Source organism: Neophocaena asiaeorientalis, unplaced genomic scaffold (assembly GCF_003031525.2).
Source record: "Neophocaena asiaeorientalis asiaeorientalis breed wild unplaced genomic scaffold, Neophocaena_asiaeorientalis_V1.1 scaffold45, whole genome shotgun sequence".
Taxonomy (NCBI): domain Eukaryota; kingdom Metazoa; phylum Chordata; class Mammalia; order Artiodactyla; family Phocoenidae; genus Neophocaena; species Neophocaena asiaeorientalis.
The window spans coordinates 246,096-264,347 of NW_020174642.1; the positions used below are offsets into that span (position 1 = coordinate 246,096).

General features: G+C 40.3%; 1 protein-coding gene across 3 annotated transcripts in view; it reads right to left on the minus strand.

The window, feature by feature from the left end:
* TIAM1 (TIAM Rac1 associated GEF 1) overlaps positions 1-18,252 on the minus strand; it is a 206,116-nt gene that overhangs the window by 26,091 nt on the left and 161,773 nt on the right. For 2 of the 3 annotated variants that reach the window (XM_024758201.1, XM_024758200.1), the window contains 5 exons: positions 17,681-17,784; positions 7,647-7,826; positions 6,272-6,340; positions 5,834-5,959; positions 440-548 (listed from right to left, as the gene is read on the minus strand). In XM_024758201.1, the coding sequence (XP_024613969.1) occupies positions 440-548; positions 5,834-5,959; positions 6,272-6,340; positions 7,647-7,826; positions 17,681-17,784 (588 nt within the window). Of the gene's footprint in view, positions 1-439; positions 549-5,833; positions 5,960-6,271; positions 6,341-7,646; positions 7,827-13,110; positions 13,520-17,680; positions 17,785-18,252 lie in introns of those variants that run through there. The other variant, XM_024758203.1, reaches the window with a different exon arrangement.

Below are 18,252 nucleotides of genomic sequence, written 5' to 3' on the forward strand. Positions count from 1 at the left end.
CCAAAAAAAAAAAAAAAAAAAAAAAAAAAAAAAAAAAAAAAAAGAAATTCCAGAAAGTTCCAAAAAGCAAAACTTGAGTATATTGCACACGGACAGCTATTTACATGGCACTTATATTTTATTAGGTATTATAAATAATCTAGAGATGATTCAAAGTATACGGGAGGATGTGCATAGGTTATATGCAGACACTACACATTTTATATAACAGACTTGAGCATCCTCGAAGTTTGGTATCCATGCGGGGGCGGGGTCCTGGAACCAATCCCCCACAGATACCGAGGAACGACCATACCCTTAATCTGCGGCCTGTTGGAACATCCATCTGGCACAACAATGACTCCGATTTCTGTCCCAAAGCCCCCAACCACAGTTGGCCACACAGATGTGAACTGACAATGAACAGGCCCACCTGCTACCCAGTCCTCCCAGGCCTTACCTTTCACCAGAACCTTGGGGACCTTCGTGTGGCTAGCACAGAAGGCACTGTAGAGCTTGAAGCGGTCGGCATAATACAGAAAGGATCCCCCCAGAGAGAAGAGCACCTTCTGGATTTAACAAGAAACAATGCAGTTAGGTTAGGGTCCTCCTCATGTGGAAATATCAGCAGGATATAGCAGGGAGCTCGCAGCTGCCTGACTCTCCCCACAAATCAGCACCACTCACACCTGTCACAGCCTGTCTCAGCTCACTGATGGCCTATGGGAAAGTGTGTGGGTTTACATGTTTGTGTAATAGATGCTGGATTTGGCTTTCTCGGTAATTAGAGTCAAGATGTCACTGGTTTTCTAGGCTTGTGTCTTTCAGTGACCTATCTGGGATGTTTGAATGTTACCGAGAAAGCAGATACGGCATTTTGGAGAAGACAGAAATCTTTATTCTCTCATTAGTTCCTGTTGGGAGGTAGAAGTGACAAACCAAATAAAGGCAGGAAACGCATAAATCTCCCGAAATAGAAAACACATTTCTCTAATCACTAACTCCACCCTCTCCAATGCCATGCTCTCTTCTAGCAGGAATAGATAAGAACATAAGAAATAGACTCAACTAAGGAATTAGTACTGTCTCCCAGGCCATACCCTCTGCCCCAACAGGATCAAAACTAGGTGGACGCTTTCCCTATTAGGAATTTAATATGCCTGAGGTGGGATACTTTTTATCCTACACATTTTATAGAAATATATGTAACAGGCCTCAGAAAAGTATCTATGAGGTTTCACAATGATCTAGTCTAGTTCAGAAAGAGCTATTGCTTATTTAAATTTAGAGTTTAAAACGTACATTCAAAGCAAAAACTAAGCTATACATATAAACATATCCCCATATCTCCTCCCTCTTACGTCTCCCTCCCACCCTCCCTATCCCACCGCTCTAGGTGGACACAAAGTACCGAGCTGATCTCCCTGTGCTATGTGGCTGCTTCCCACTAGCTATCTATTTTACATTTGGTAGTGTATGTATGTCCATGCCACTCTCTCACTTCGTTCCGGCTTACCCTTCCCCCGCCCCGTGCCCTCAAGTCCATTCTCTACATCTGCGTCTTTATTCCTGTCCTGCCCCTAGGTTCTTCAGAACCACTTTTTTTTTTTTAGACTCCATGTATGTGTGTTTTGGATTTGAGTGATAAATTGGATTCCACAAAGTGCACTTTACTGAATGAACAATGCAGAGAAATCTGATAGAATATTAAAAACAAAAAAAGGTTTATTATGAACCACACATAACTGGTAATTAGAAGCCTAAATTCTTTTCCTACATGTTGTACTTTTCCTCCTTTACTCCTCAAGCCCCATCCCTCCCCAAACCTCACCCGCTTGACCGAGAGAGGGTTTCGGGAGGGGCAGTCTGACTCTGTAGGTATAGTCATCCTTTGAGCTATATTCAACAATCAATGAGAAAAACTATAGAAGAAAAAGCTCTAATTGTAACGTCTTACCTTAGCCATATCAAGCCATTCATTTGTTTAACTTAATATTACTTACTAGGCACATACCATACAGCAAACACAGATAGAACATTAAGGTATTCATTTGTTCTTCCAGCCTTAAAAAATGATCTCAGAGCACAAAGTGTGCACAAACATGAGGGGTTTCTACACAAAGACTGCATTTCCCCTGTGTTTCTCTTCTGCAGGACTTCACAGAGCCTCTCACTGGCTGACGGACATTGCAAACTTCCAAGGGAAAATTATATCAAAACTTATTTCACCTCAGAACCAATTTTTTTTCTAATACTGTCTTAGGCAACACAATTTGAATATTTTAACAAGTGTTTATGTTTTTGACAAATATATAATCAGGATTTAAATGAAGCAGCAATGGCGGAAACCAACAGCAACAGGTTTAAGAGTGAACACTGACTGTCCAGAAGCCAACTCAGAAGTGCCAGAGAGCAGCCCCAGGGCCAAGAATATTGCACGTGCACCAGTTGTCATGTCTGACAGATGGAATGGAGAGGGTCAGATTAGGCACTAAATTAGTGAAATGAAGGTCGGGGAAGAAAGTTCCACTTAAATGGAATTTACAACACTGACTGCTTAGCGTGAACTTGCTAAAAGGATCACGCACCAAACCCTCCCTAGAAGAACTCTGCTCATGACACAGTTATGTTCATATCACCGTTCTGATAACTAAACTCTCCTGAAGTGATCAACTGACTCTAACCGCAAAGAACTGGACTCACAGCAAAAGCCTGCTACATGAATATAATGAATGTTAGATATTTTAGATTAAAACCAAATGTTTTCGGGTCTGTTCGCATTTTTATTATGTTCCACGTTAAGCAACTTTTTGATTAACTGACAAACTACTGGCCCATATCATGGTGTTCTAATATCCTATTAATTAATTTATCAATGAACCAAACTGTACTTCAAATGGACAGTATGACCAACTACCCTGAAGAGAAGAAAAACGAACTAACACAAGCAATTTCTGAACACACAAAAAATGAACTATATGCAGTAGTTAGGGTTAAAGGGAGGTAGGGAGAGAAAGGATAAAGCAAATGTGTTAACATTTGGAAGAAGGCTGGGAGAAGGCTATCTGGGAATTCTTTATACTATCCTTGCAACCTTTCTGTAAGTCTAAAATTACATCCAAATAAAAATAGAGAACTATACATGAATATATGTCCATATGCTTATGTGTATGAATATGTGTGTGCATTCTAAATGACTCCTGTTGCAGAGAGGGACTGTAAAGAGATGACACACAAAAATATATCGAAGGGGTAGTCTTCATCTCATCCTATAAACCTGTATACATACTAACATTACACAGCCAGGTTTCTGCAAGTGTTAGAAGAGAGTCAAAGTGTATGAGGGTCCCCACCTATATGGACAACTGAACCCAAGTTCAACACAAGCGCAAAAGCGATTCAGTGGAAAAGGACTGAAGGATAGTCATTTCAAAAAATAGTGCTAGAAACGTTAAATATTCATATGCAAAAAAATTGACTTCGATTCACACCAGATCAGAGACCTAAATATAAATCCCCAAATTATGAAACTTTTAGGAGAAAATCTTTATGACCCTGATTTAGGCAAAGAGTTCATAGATAAGACAGCAAAAGTATGACCCAAAAGAGAAAAAATTTGAAAACTTGGATTTCATTAAAAAATAAAAACTTCTCAGGGGAGGGATAAATTAGGAGGTTGGGATTAACATATGCATACTACCATATATAAAATATATAACCAACAAGGACAGGGAACTATACTCAATATTTTGTAATAACCCTATAAGGGAAAAGACTCTGAAAAAGAACAGACGTATACGTTTGTATGTGTGTAACTGCATCACTCTGCTGTACACCTGAAACTAACATAACATTGTAAATCAACTATACTCGATTAAAAAAAAAGAAATCAACTTTAAAAAAAAAACTTCTCTTTGGGAGATACTGTATGACAAGGAGAAAATATTTACAATTCATATATCGGTAAAGGGCTCATACACAAAATTTCCAAAGAACTCTCAAAACTCAACGATAAGAAAACAATCCAATATAATAAATGGGCAAATGATTTGAAAAGACACTTCACCAAAGAGGATATATTCAAAGCAAATTAGCACATAGAAAGATACTCATAGTCATGTCATTAGAGAAACTAAAATTAAAGCCACAATGAAGTGCCACCACCTACCTGCTAAAATGGCTAAAATTCAAAAGAGTGACCCGACCTTGTTGTAAGAATGAGGACGAACAGCTGGTGGGACTGTACACTGGAACCGGTTTGGAAAATAGTTCCACTGTTTCTTAAAACGTTAAACATACACGTACCATATGACCTAACCATTCCATTCCTAGGTATTTACCCGAGAGAAATGGAAGCACATATTCATACTAAAGCTTGTACATAAATGTTCATAGCAGCTTTACGTGTAGTCACCAAAAACTGGAAGAAAACCCAAATGCCCAAGAAAGGGGAAAGGATCACAAAGTGCAGTGCATCCACACAATGGAATACTACTGAGCAATAAAAAAGGAATAAGCGTGGGTATATGTAACAACAGGGATGGAACTCAATATAATTACACAGTAAACAATACCACACAAAAAAGCGTACATGCTATATGTTTCCATTTATATAAAATTCCAGAATGCTAACTAATCTGTAGTAACAGAAAGCAGACATAGTTGCCTGTGGCTAAGAGGTGGCCGTAAAGAGGAAGGAGGGAGGAATCACGAAAGAGCAGGAAAAACAATTAGGGGTGATATTATGTTCATTATCCTGATTGAAGTGATGGTTTCACAGGTGTCCACGTATGTCAAAATTCATCAAACTGTACGCTTTAAATATATGTAGTGTATTGTCTATCAATTGTACCTCAATTAATCTGTTTTTTAAAAGTACATGAGGGTGACATGTAAGCCAACAGCATTGTGCGCAAATCAATGAACCTTTGTCAATCAGAAACACAGCACAGGAAATTTCTGCAATAAGGGAAAGCCAACCAAGGAGAAGGAGACAAGCTGTCAGCATCCTCACTAAGGTACTAGTCATAGATCCTCACTAAGGCTACAAGGACATGGCTTCCCTGGTGGTGTAGTGGTTAAGAATCCTCCTGCCAATGCAGGGGACACGGGCTCAAGCCCTGGTCTGGGAAGATCCCACATGCCATGGAGCAACTAAGCCCGTGCGCCGCAACTACTGAGCCTGTGCACTAGAGCCCGGGAGCCACTACTGAGCCAGTGCACCACAACTACTGAAGCCTGCGCGCCTAGAGCCTGTGCTCCGCAACAAGAGAAGCCACCGCAATGAGAAGCCTGTGCACTGCAGTGAAGAGTAGCCCCCGCTCGCCGCAACTAGAGAAAAGCACGCACACAGCAACAAAGACCCAACGCAGCCAAAAATAAAATAAATTAAAAAAAAAAAAAAAAAGGCTACAAGGACACTGTGTGCTGGAAGATTGCCTTCCTCCTAGATAATTGATAAGCACTTCCATTAACCAGTTTCCCAGAACAAGATAAGTTCATTTGTTTATTGGAAAACCAAGAGTGCTAGTCTAATTTGTTAATAGCAAGTATTAAAAGCCCCTACATAAACAGAACAAAAGGTAGGCACATCTTCCAAAGCAGAAGTCAGCAGATACACCAGTTTAATGCAAGTCAGTGGCACTGGTTCTACCTCAGCCAGAAAAGCAAGATGCAGTGCGTTCCCCTCTCAGACTCCCTTTAGGAAATGACTCCACTGGCAGTTCAGTGAAGACTCAAGACCACGGCAACAATGCCTCCTGCGATGTGTTATTAGGAGATTCGACTTGACCTATAGGAGAGCCCACCCTTGACATTAAGAGGCAGCTTTACACTATTTGAGGATGAGACTTACCTTAAATTGATCAACTTTCTCAAGCTTTTCCAGATCAGGTACCAATCTCACTCCATCTTCTAGAGTTTTAAGGAATTCTACTTGAAACTCTACCATTTCAGTTAAATTTCCAAAGAGCACATCAAGCTGGAAAATGCAAAAGAATTTCATCAACCCCGTATTTCATTAGTGTGCAGAACCTTTATTTGCTTCTGATCTCAAAGTTTTTCTACCCATACTTATAAATTACGGTAATGCTCCCACCACCAGCAGGCGGGGCAGCTCCCTCCTTCCTCTCCAAGTGCACACCAAGAGCTCCACAGGCAATAATTTGATCTATTTATTACAATTAAATGAATTCAAAATGCTCTCAGTATTGTGTGTACTCCCCAGTCCTTCCTCTTCACCAAGTCAAGCTATAGTGTGACCCTCACGAAGTTCAGACAATTGCCACCATACCTCATCTTGGGTGAGAAAAGTTTCTTTTTGAAGAGGTTTTAGGTATCTCTCCATGAGGCAGTTTAAGTCCTAAGGGTTGAAAGAATATGTGATTAGCACATCTAAACGTCTATAAAGAATCTAAAGAAAAAAAAATTATGTCCCAAATGCTAACATTTCAGTCTTTACGTCACTGAGGTCCATTGAGGCAGAAGTGAGCCAAACTTTTCTCAAGATATTTCAGACTTTGCAGGCCATATGGTCTCTGTTGCAACTATTTAACTCTGCTGCTATACAGGAAAGTGGCATAAATAATACATAAGTGAATGTGTGTGGCTGTGTTCCAATAAAACTTTATTTGTAAAAACAGGCAGAGAGCTGGATTTGGCCCAAGGACCATAACTTGCTGACCTCTGACTTAAAGACTAAAACAGATCATACTATTGTAACATGGAACTAAACATAACTAAATTATAGAGTTAGAGGAGTATATCATTATACAATTATCATAATTAGATGAATTATATAGTTATAGGAATATATTATAAATTATATAGTGTTGAAATAACTTTCCAGGCCCAAGATGGAGCCATTTCTGCCTGGGGTGTCGGGTCAGCAAACCCAAATTTAGATCATTTTTGTGTGCCTGTCAATACACCACTTGACCAGACCGTAGTATATCCACTCAGCCAATTTCCAAATGCCAGGCCAACTCTGGGCCTTCTCATCCCAACCAAGGTTGACTACGTGGCCCCAGCCAATCAAGTATTGTCTGTTTGTCTCTTCCTTGTTCTTTATTCTTTACCCTATGAAAGCTTCTTGCCTTCTGTCCCATTTTACAGTTCTACAAAAGGAGACTGTCCATTTCACGAATAAAGTTTTAAATAAAGTTTTTATCACTTTTAAATTGTCTTCTTTAATCATTTTTAAACAATAGTTGTATGTATTATAAATTATATAGGAACAAATGATATAGTTTCAGAATATAACTAAATGTCAGAACAAATGATAACAGACCTGATATCTTTCTGCCTAGACTCAAAGTAGATTGTGAAGATACTACTAGTTGAATTTGTCAAAAACGAATTCAATTTTAGTATGAGCTCAACAACATATTTAGAAAGGTCAGAAGCTTCACTTAACATCCACCATCATCTCCTTTCTGAGTCAATCAATCAGTTATTTATATCAACGAAGTGCTATAAGAATAGATATGCTTCCCTAAAACACAAAAGGAGATCGTAACATTCAGAATCAAGGCCAAATTCCATAGGAGAGACCAAGATACCCTTCAAGACCGTGATCTGGCTTTGCTGTCAGTCAACATCAGTATCAACACAGAGCCTGCATCCTTCCGAAGGATGGGAGGAAGGATGCAGGGCAGGAGAAGACGTACTTTCACATAGGTGCGCTCCGTCTCCAGGAGCTCACAGATGACCTTGCGCAGCTTATCGGCGTCCGTGAGCTGTCTCATGGTGGCCAGCTGAGGCCCGGCAGAGTCCTGGGGGGACGGGCTCGGGTCAGAGGAGTTCATCTCGTGCAGACTGCGGCAAAATGCGGCCACCTGTTCCGTGCTCTTCAGAGCACAGTTGAAAAGGCAAGACAGACGAAGTTATCCCTCACTAGAGAGACCTCTCTGACATCTGTCCCTCCTAAAGATGTTCCTCCTGGTTAATGAACTGCCACACGTGAATCACATCTCTCGTTTCCCCAAATTGCTCCACGCATCTGAGAGCTCACTGAACGCTCATGACAACCATAATAACAACTGCTGACATATACTGAATGATCACTGCCTGCCAGGCACCGGTCTGATCCATTTAATCCTCCCACTTGGTAAGTGAGGGCTATTATCATTCCTATTTTACAGTTGAGACAACAGAGGCCAGGAGAGGTTAAGTAACTCATCCAAGATTGCACAGCTCGGATCTGAACCAGGCAGCATGGCTCAAAGCCTGTGTCCTTAATTACTCTCCAAGAAGCTCTCCAATGAGGAGAGGAAGATACGGACAAGTGCATTTCACCCAAAATACAAGGGTAATTCATTATCAGACTCTCAGTTCACTGCACTATACATATTTACTTTGCAAAGCTGGAAGATGATTTTATAAGCAGAGTCTTCTGTCTCTATTAAAAGTTGACACGGAGGCAACTCTCTAGATAACAACAGATTATATATATATACATATACACATATACATATAGATATATTTTTTAAAGTTTCTGTCTCTCCAACTTCTCCAAGGCAGAAAGATTCCACCACCACCAGCACCCACCACCTCCCCACTCCTCCAACTAAAACTAAGGGGCACTGACCCCTGAAAAAGACCTCAATAGGAGAGCTCACTCCCCACCCAGTCTCTGTCCAGGATGATTCAGGTGGAAGTTTGGGAATCTAGAATTCTAAAATACCAACTTTTCAAGTTATGCAAAACAGTTCTTCAAAGCAAGGGTTGAAGATGGACCACTGAAAATCCTGTGGAATCAGTAATTCCCCACCCTGGTTGCATGTAGGAATTACGTGGGGAGTTTTTAAACCTCCCAATGCCCAGTGCGCCATCCAGATCAATTCGATCCGAATCTCTAGGATGGGATGCGCAAGTGTTAGCATTTTTTTAAAGCTCTCTATGGTATTACTCCAAAGGCTATTTTGTAGCACAACATCTAGTTTATTAGTTTATTAGTATTTGTTCGAATGTACCACTCTGCAAATGTCTCATGCATATCTCCTTGCATATCTTCTTGGACTGCTCTTCCCTGTTTCTATTGTCCAATTCGTCCCTAGGCACAAAGTATTTCCAATATAGACCTGTGCAGATAAAGGATTACTTTCAGGAGTGAGTAGGTGGGTATCCCACCTGCTCACTCTTGAAAGTAACATCCTGAGAAGACCATCCTTCCAAAAACAACTGTTGGTGCAAAGAGCTGAACGTCAAGGCTGGCATTTTGTGGTAGGCAGAGGAACCAAACCAAGTGTATCCCATGGGGGTAATTCTTAAACACAGAGGAAGGTAGCTAACATTAGCATGCCTTCTCCTCATTAGCATAGCCCAAAGGGAAGGAAGCCCGGAATAAAGACAGGACAAGGACATGGGAAATCAGAACTTAACAAGGATGCATCAGCAGCAATGTCATGACAGGAAAGAGCAGAGCCAGGACCCAAATCCACGTAATTATTGATCCAATTTTCTTATGGTTACACAGCTTATTTATTGCTATCACAGATCCTGGTCTTATATGCCGGGATGTATTAGTTACCTGTCAGTGGCACTGTTAAATGTTCCCTACGGAATCAGTGTGTCAGACACTGACTATCCCCACAAAGAATTCTCCCTTTGGTGACTGATGAAAAACTCACCAAAATGGGCTGAACTGTAAAGCATGTGACTTATAACCCAATAAGGCTGTTAAAAAAGAAAAACTACTTTTTTTAAAATCACAGCCTGTTTCAGTAGAAATAAACTAAACAGTTTGATTTAGTTATGTTAGGGTTTTACAAACTCAGTGTCATCATTAAATATAAACAGTTAAATATGGCTTTGTCCTAATAATTAAAAAGGAACAAGTAGGTCCATTTTAACAAAAGCGTCCACACGCCTTTTAGATGATCTCATGATAACTGTAAAAGGCAACTGCATTGTAACATAGACATCATGGAAGTGGGGTTATGCCTCACCAAGTGAAAATCCCAAGGAAAGACAGTGTGATAACAGCTGACAGCTTAAGTGCCCTGCCCTCCAGCTAATCCCAAACTCTCCTCTGTCACTTTGATTTGTCACTAATCAAAACAACAAATGTATAACTGGCACCTTCGCTTACACAATGCTTTTCTAAATGTCCCAACAATAACCACCGCTGCCTGTCATTTACATACAAATTAATAACATAGCTATTACCCATGATACCTAAATCCATTCCCATATTCCCATCAGAGACACAGGAGACCTTGCTGCAGTCTTATCATTTAGACAAGTTGCCATGAGAACTCCAATGTCCTCACAGATTACACCAAGGATGTCCCACGCTTTAAGAAAAAGGCAAGTTATAACCTTGGGACTCTGACATATCAAAGGCAGGAAATTCAAAAGACATTTCCCTTTGTGCTCCCAATTCGCACCACGCTGACTTGTTGCCATTCTCAGCAATATCTGGCTCGAATAATGAAAGGCGTGACACGGAGTTTCTGGGTTTTCGTTCCCTCCGTTTCACGATAAATACTTTAAGGTTTCCATTTTTAAGAGTGTGAGTAGGGTTCCTGACTTTGCCTGTGTCAAGTCCACCACCTCTAAGGTTCAGTATTCTGAGTTTTAAGCTCAGGGAAAAGCTCAGGGAAAGCTCAGGTTAGTGAGATGAGGGCCAGGGCTCTAGTGCTCTACACCTAGCCATCTCCTACCCAACCTCCCGTCAAACAGCCAGGCTCCCCACCTTCTTCCTGGCACACCCGTCCTGAGTCAAGTCCTGGATTATATTAGGAAATACCTTTAGCATCCCAGGGGATACCTTAAAATATCCCTGAGTCCTCTTCTGAGAGTTCAGAGCCTTAGGCATCCCTTCCTTATAAGCTAAGATAGATTTATCGGGGACTGGGAAGCCCCTTCTCTGATTCAAGTTATAAACTCTCAGGTTTATCAAGGAACTGGGTCAATATGGACATAATCTTTTTACTGTCAATTCCATGTTATCTAAATAAATAATAAATTTAATAAAATAAATAAACAAACAAAAAGATAGAATAACAAGTTATATTGTATATATCATCAAGGGGTGTTATTTATAAGGCTCTTAATGAAATTTTTGCTTGGAAACAACTTCAAAGGATATCATCAAGTTTGCGAATTTTGTTTCACTAAAATATTACCCCCCCAAAAATGAAATGCAGGTCGTCTTTAGAATACCTCTAACCTAGAGATTTTACATGTTGTGGCCCAGTTTTTAAGTCCCCCTGCCCCCATACTGTGGCCAAACTTGTTTGCATCAAAGCCTACTAGAACCTGGGGTCGGCGGGGGGAGATGAACTGGGAGATTGGAATTGACATACATACACTATTGATACTATGTATAAAATAGATAACTAATGAGAACATACTGTATAGCTCAGGGAACGCTACTCAGTGCTCTGTGGTGACCTTAATGGGAAGGAAATCCAAAAAAGAGGGGATATATGGATTCGTATAGCTGATTCACTTTGCTGTACGGCAGAAACTAACACAATATTGTAAAGCAACTATGCTCCAATAAAAATTAATTAAAAAAAACCTATTAGGAGCTTCTCCATGTAGCTTGGCCAGGATATAGGATGTAGAAGGAGTTGAGTGTAGTGCTTTCCTCACTCTACCACTGAGTGATACATGGCATTCTGGTCATTTACACATCAAGCACTGTAGCCCAGAAAGAGAGCTGCCATGAGAGGTCCTCAACATATCTCCTAAAAGCCAAGTTTCCTGGAATCGGTACAAGTAGCAAAGGATTGCTGGAAAGAAGACAGACACAGTTTCTCCAAGTCCAAACCTCTCCCCGTTTGAGGACTGCCATCAGTCACCATGGACACAAAAAGCACTTATGGGCATTTCAGAGCTGCCAGTTAAAACTGTTAAAGGGTAGCAGAGCTGTTCTACTGTCAGGATGAAGAGTTACCCACCCAACGTACAGAAATGAATATGACAACTGAAGGAGGAAATGGGCTCGTTTACTGAGGTCTGCATGAAGTTCAATGTTTATAATATCACTTTCTTCCTGTGGAAGATGAAAAGAAAGTACAAAAAGAGGGGGGTAGGCTTTCAAGTACACACTACCAACCCAAGCAACCCAGCTGTTAAAGCTCTTCCTGTTATGCAACCACTAAAGGCAATTTCTATCTCGGGATGAGTTCAGAGTTCTAAAACTGTCCTTTGAGTCTGACCGATTTAACACTTCCCACAGATTTAAAAGGGGCCAGAGTGGCCTGAAATCTTATAGTCTTTATTTAAGCTTTTTTGGGAAACAAACACCAAAGTAACATATTCCATAATTTCAGAGACCCTCATATACAATGATAACCCCTATAGTTCTCTGGCATCTTTTTGGTCTCCTTTTGAACAAACTTTGAAGAAGAAACATTCCATAAGGATAAAGGCTTGCTTGAGTAAATCAGGTGTACTCGCTGTCCAAGTTCAATTTCATTAAGTGACACGAAATCTAATAGTCAACAGACTCTGATATTAATATTTAACTATTAAATGGTTTAACTTGATTTTAAATTATTCCTCCCCCTTAACCCACTAAAATATTTTCTTATTAAAGAGGCAACAGTTACCATAGGAATTGGCATACACAATATAGGTCAGTTGACATTAAATCATTAATACATTCCCTGGGCCAACACATGTAAATCCACCTGCTCCTCAAGTAAGCAGAAATAAAGTCAAAAGCACTTAAAACTTTATAGGAGGCAAGTTGAACATTCTTCTTCCAGAAATGCTTGCTGAATACTTAGGCTACCCGTTTGGAGGTGGAGATGGGGAGACATCACACATATAACACAAACATGTTCAAAATCTCAACACCCAAAAGAAAAAGGGAAACATTCAAATGACGATTAATTTTAAAAATAATAATAACAACCCACCTTTCTGTCATTTAGAAATGAAAAAACAGATATGTGTAAAGATTCTTGGCAAACTCGACTTCACTCCAACTACTGATGCCCCCCACTCCCATGTTAAAATGTATATTCTCTATCAACAAGGGGATCTAAAGGGCAGAAGGCTGCAATATGGAGACATGGGACAAGCATATCACCATCATTTGAACTGGGAAACACAACAGCTAGAAAGTCGTAACATAAACAAAGGCTAGCAAGATAGAATTCAAACAGTGCTCACCAGGTGAAGCGTCCGATATACAGAATCACCGGACTTGCCACTGTTTTCAATCCTGGGCTTGCGCTTTATTTTCCACAAAGCAGACATCATCGGGAAGGTATTCTCATGATAATTCTACCTCCTGACACGTTCCACAAAGAAACAGAAGTTTCTTAAAATACTCGGAGAGCACCAAATGCCTTCTGGCTCCTGAGAGAGCATCCTCCCATGCAGAGAGCCCATGCCGGCTGTGCCATGAAGACCTACGGCTGCATCTCTACAGAGCAAGGACAGCGACAGCCGGACCCGACAGCAGCCCCCTCTGCCGTCAGTGCCCTCTGGGAGGGAGTCAAAGGCTAACCGATAAACCAGAATTTATGCTTTGTTTTCACCTGGCTAAACAGCAGAAGTTCCAGAAAGGGAGAGCCAGGAGGCAAGAAAATAATGCAAAAAAAAAAAAAAAAAAAAAAAACCGCCTCCCGGGGATGTGAGCGTCTCTACCCTGCAGACTGAGATCAGCTGATTGGCCTGCATCCTGCACTGCACAGGAATATTAAACCCGCCCGGCTCAAACTTTGAAGACACCCCTCACAGAGTTGAGAGCAGACACTAAAAACCAAAACATCTTTTAACAGTTCATATTTTCACAATGTCCCCCGAATGCTTTGTTACAAAAACCAAACATTTCCAAGACAACAACAATTTGGATTGAAAAGAAAAAAGAAGGCTTTCCAATTGGAAATGCTCTGAAAATGATTCTCATACATTGGCTAAGTGGAAAACAAAATCACAGCTGCCAGGGGGTCTGGAATGCATGATAGGACTGCCCGGAGCTAATTAGCATTCGTTTCCAGAGACAAGAGTTTTCAATTAGAAGCAGGGAAACAAGTGGGTGGGGGGGGGGGTCACCCACAGTCATAAGAGGAAGAACGTGGCTTACAAAGAGAAAGGCCGCCAGACTGTCCCTGCGGTGTGGAAGTCCCACGCCCCAGCCCCGTGGATGTGACAGTCCCGTGTCACCACGGCTCAGCAACAAACTCACAATTACCTACTTGCTCAACCCCCAAAGACCACGTGCCGCAAAAACTGCCATCTAAAAAATATTTGTAACAACACACAAAACTCTAACATGCATTCTCTTTATCCTGCCCACTGTTTCACAAAATGATTCATTTAGGAAGAGCAGCAAAAATATTAAAGAAATAAACAAAAAGAATCGACAGCCCTCATGTATTCAGCCAGATAAAAAATGATTTCCTGTTTCATTTCATTTATTCATTTGTTTGTTTATCTATTTATCTAGTTTTTACAAGTGAGGAGGTCCTCTGAGGTTGTCACCCACAGTCATAAGAGGAAGAACGTGGCTTACAAAGAGAAAGGCCGCCAGACTGTCCCTGCGGTGTGGAAGTCCCACGCCCCAGCCCCGTGGATGTGACAGTCCCGTGTCACCACGGCTCAGCAACAAACTCACAATTACCTACTTGCTCAACCCCCAAAGACCACGTGCCGCAAAAACTGCCATCTAAAAAATATTTGTAACAACACACAAAACTCTAACATGCATTCTCTTTATCCTGCCCACTGTTTCACAAAATGATTCATTTAGGAAGAGCAGCAAAAATATTAAAGAAATAAACAAAAAGAATCGACAGCCCTCATGTATTCAGCCAGATAAAAAATGATTTCCTGTTTCATTTCATTTATTCATTTGTTTGTTTATCTATTTATCTAGTTTTTACATTCTACACCCAGCCTGGTGCATTCAAATTAAAGCTAAATCATCCTTCCACTTTTAGGCAGCTTACAGCTTAACTACGAATGTTTGGTTTATCCTCAAGAAAAATGACACACTGATATAGGAGCAGCATCCAAAAATATTGATCCTTAATCAAGAAACTTAAGATATACACTTGCTCTTACTTTAAATCATGAAAAAAGACACGAAGCTTAAGCGTTAGAAAAATATTTCACGAAGCTTAAGCATTAGAAAAATATTTAAGAGGCTAACGAGTATACAGTTGCCTCTTAAACAACTCGGGGGTTAGAGGTGCCGAATATTCTTGCAGTCAAAAATCCACGTATAACTTATATTCCCCCCTACCCCCATATACGTAGTTCTTCCGTATCCACGTGGTTCGTCCGCATCCACGGTTCCGTATCCGTAGATTCAACCCACTGCAGATCGGTAATACTATTTACTATGGGAAAAAAATCCACATATAAGTGGACCCTCACAATTCAACTGCGTGTTGTTCAAGGTTCAACTGTATATCTAAACTGGCTTATACTATTACTAATTAATTCCTTCCTTCCTTTTTTGAAGCCTGGTATTTAATACCAGACCTTAACAATCTGGCCAGAAGGTCATTTTAGCAAAGCAGTTAACAACAGAGAGCCTAGTTTTGTCATCTCAGAGCTGTGTGACCTTCAGTAAGTGGCTTAACCTCTCTGTTCCAATATTGTCACCTATAAAATAGGGGGAATAACAGTATCTATCTTTCAGTGGTATTGTGAGAATGAGATAGGTTAATACGGAACAGCATCTAATATACACAAGACACTACCTAACTATTAGCTCTCATTTATTACTAATAACAAAATCATTCAAATAAAGAAGATAAAATCTGAATCAAACCAACATCAGGAGTATTTTCAGGTACAGAATCACACAGTGCTCCGTACATCCAGTCTATAAAAAAAGGACTGTGAACCTATGGTGTCAATGAGTTCACCTCATGATCTTTAAAAATACTCAGATCATTACCCAAACTTGTCAATAACTTCAAAGATATTCTCCTTTATGAGAGCCTACCGCGCATTTCTACAGTGAAGTCCAGGAACAGCATCGCCTGCTCCTATACTTGACCCTGGCTGTTCCAGGCAAGTTTCAGGGTCTTGTTCTCAGGAGAAGGAACCATGAAATCAGAGAGGCACCTGGGATGAGTCAACAAAACCCTGAGGCCTCTTCCTTCCTCTCTGCTGCCAGAACCCCATATTATAGAGGACCCTGTTCGGGACTTCATGACTCACTATATTTAAAATGGAAACAATCTCTCAAAATCCACAAAGGGAGTGGAACACGGCTATTATAGTGAGGTAAAAATGATCCAAGTTAAAAAGTATTCAGAAATAAATGTCTTAGATACAGGAAAAATAACTGTACTCCGAAATCAAATTAGAAACTGAGAATTAACATTTTTAGTTTAATAATAGAACGATTTAATAAATAGCCTTCAAAATATCTTACCTCACACGGAAATATCTGTTTCTTTTGAGGGCCACTCACCCTCCCCCACCTCCCCGAAAAAGTAGGTAAAAGGCCACAAAAATAAAAAGTAACTTTAAACAGCTTTTGTTTGTTTTTTTGCCTTTAAATGAGACATGCATGTTTCCGTTTACTGGCTTTTTAATTAATAACCAACAACATAAAGCCCTTTCAGTCTGCAAATATTAAATTTATAAACATTAAAATTACTTTAAAATATTAAATTTTATACTGTGCTCAACTTAGACACTGAGAGTGATGATCCTATGATGGCAAAAGAGAAACATATGGATAAAAGCAATGCTGAAGATAGTCTAACATATGCACTCAAGAAAGTCCTACAAAGATATATAAAGACAAAAAGAGGCAGAAAAGTATACACAGAGAAATGTACGTTTTTGAAATAACCATTCGGATTTGAAGAGTATATTTCCATTTTCAATATCAGTTATATTTTTGACCCAGCCAATCATCCAATTACTGGACAAAGGCAAGAATCACCTGATATTGTAGGTGAGAAAAACAAAGGTATAATTTAAAGTTACATGATTTGCTCAGGTTAAGTGACTGGTCAAGGTCAAGCAAAAGAATAGGAGACAGACAGGGGGACCAACATAAATATGTCAACAACATTCTGAAAACAGAAGACGAATACATACGGACATAATCACATATCACTGTTTTTACTGGGGAGGGGTCTTTCAGATATAGGTAACAGAGTTTTCAAATTGTTATACTCTGGAGACTGTGATGAGAAGAGGTTATTGACACATAGAACCCTTTAGGAAGTGGAATAAAAGCATGATGAACTATGGAAAACAAATTCGCAGTTGCACCAAAGGGTCAGGATAAGAGCTTTGTCACAGTGCTCAACCGGGTAAGAATCACTGTATTTGGATTAAACAAAAAGATTGTCTCTTTCCCTTTAATGAAAAAAAAAAAAGGTGCTCACCTTTCACAAGAGCTAAACAGAGATAATGCAAAGGGAGTCTGTTACAGAAACCATGAGTAGCAAGAAAGTATAACGGACCCAATTGTATACATTTTAGATGCTGTTTCATCATACATATATGGAAGCATAAGAAGGAAACAGGATGAAATGAGACTTTAATTCATTAAGAGTGAGCTCTGCCCTATATTCTCACATATGGGTTTGTTCTCAAGACTATAATTTGGATTTCATATCCTATTTAGTGACATCTCAGAAGTAAAAACACTTTGGTCCCATGGAGGGGCCTTCTAACCACATACAGCTGCAGAGGTGACGTGGCAGCTGTGACTCTTTGGTGGTTCAAGACATGGGATGTGCAAATGGAAATCTCTCACCTTGCTGCTGTGATCAGTCTCATCTGAGGATTCCAAGTCTGGCCCTTCGTTCTCCTCCAGAGCACTCTCAGGACTACTGCCCTGCTGGCTGCAGAGGCTGTGCCCTGCAAGGTGAAGTCAGAAGAACACACGGGTCAGCACATACAGTCATTGCTATAAGCCATGCCAGTGCAAGGGAGTGTGGGGTCAAGCTCATGACGTGTACATATATTGTTAGACGCTCCAAGTATGCGCTCCATGATCTTGGTTCAATAAATGTCAGTTTTTGTTGTTTTTATTGTTACCACTATTATTATTATTTTATAACATAGTATACTTTTATTATTTATAATACATATTTTATAATATACAATCATTGCTGTGGACTGAATATTTATGTCCCCCCTCAATTTCATACGCTGAAGCCCTAATCCCCAATGGGACGGTATGTGGAGATGAGGCCTTTGGGAGTTAAGTAGGTTTAGATGAGGTCTTGAGGATGGGCCTCCACCAGAGCTCCCCTCCTCTCATGTAAGGACACAGAGAAAATGCAGCTGTCTGCAAGCCAGAAGAGAGCCCTCAGCAGGAACCCA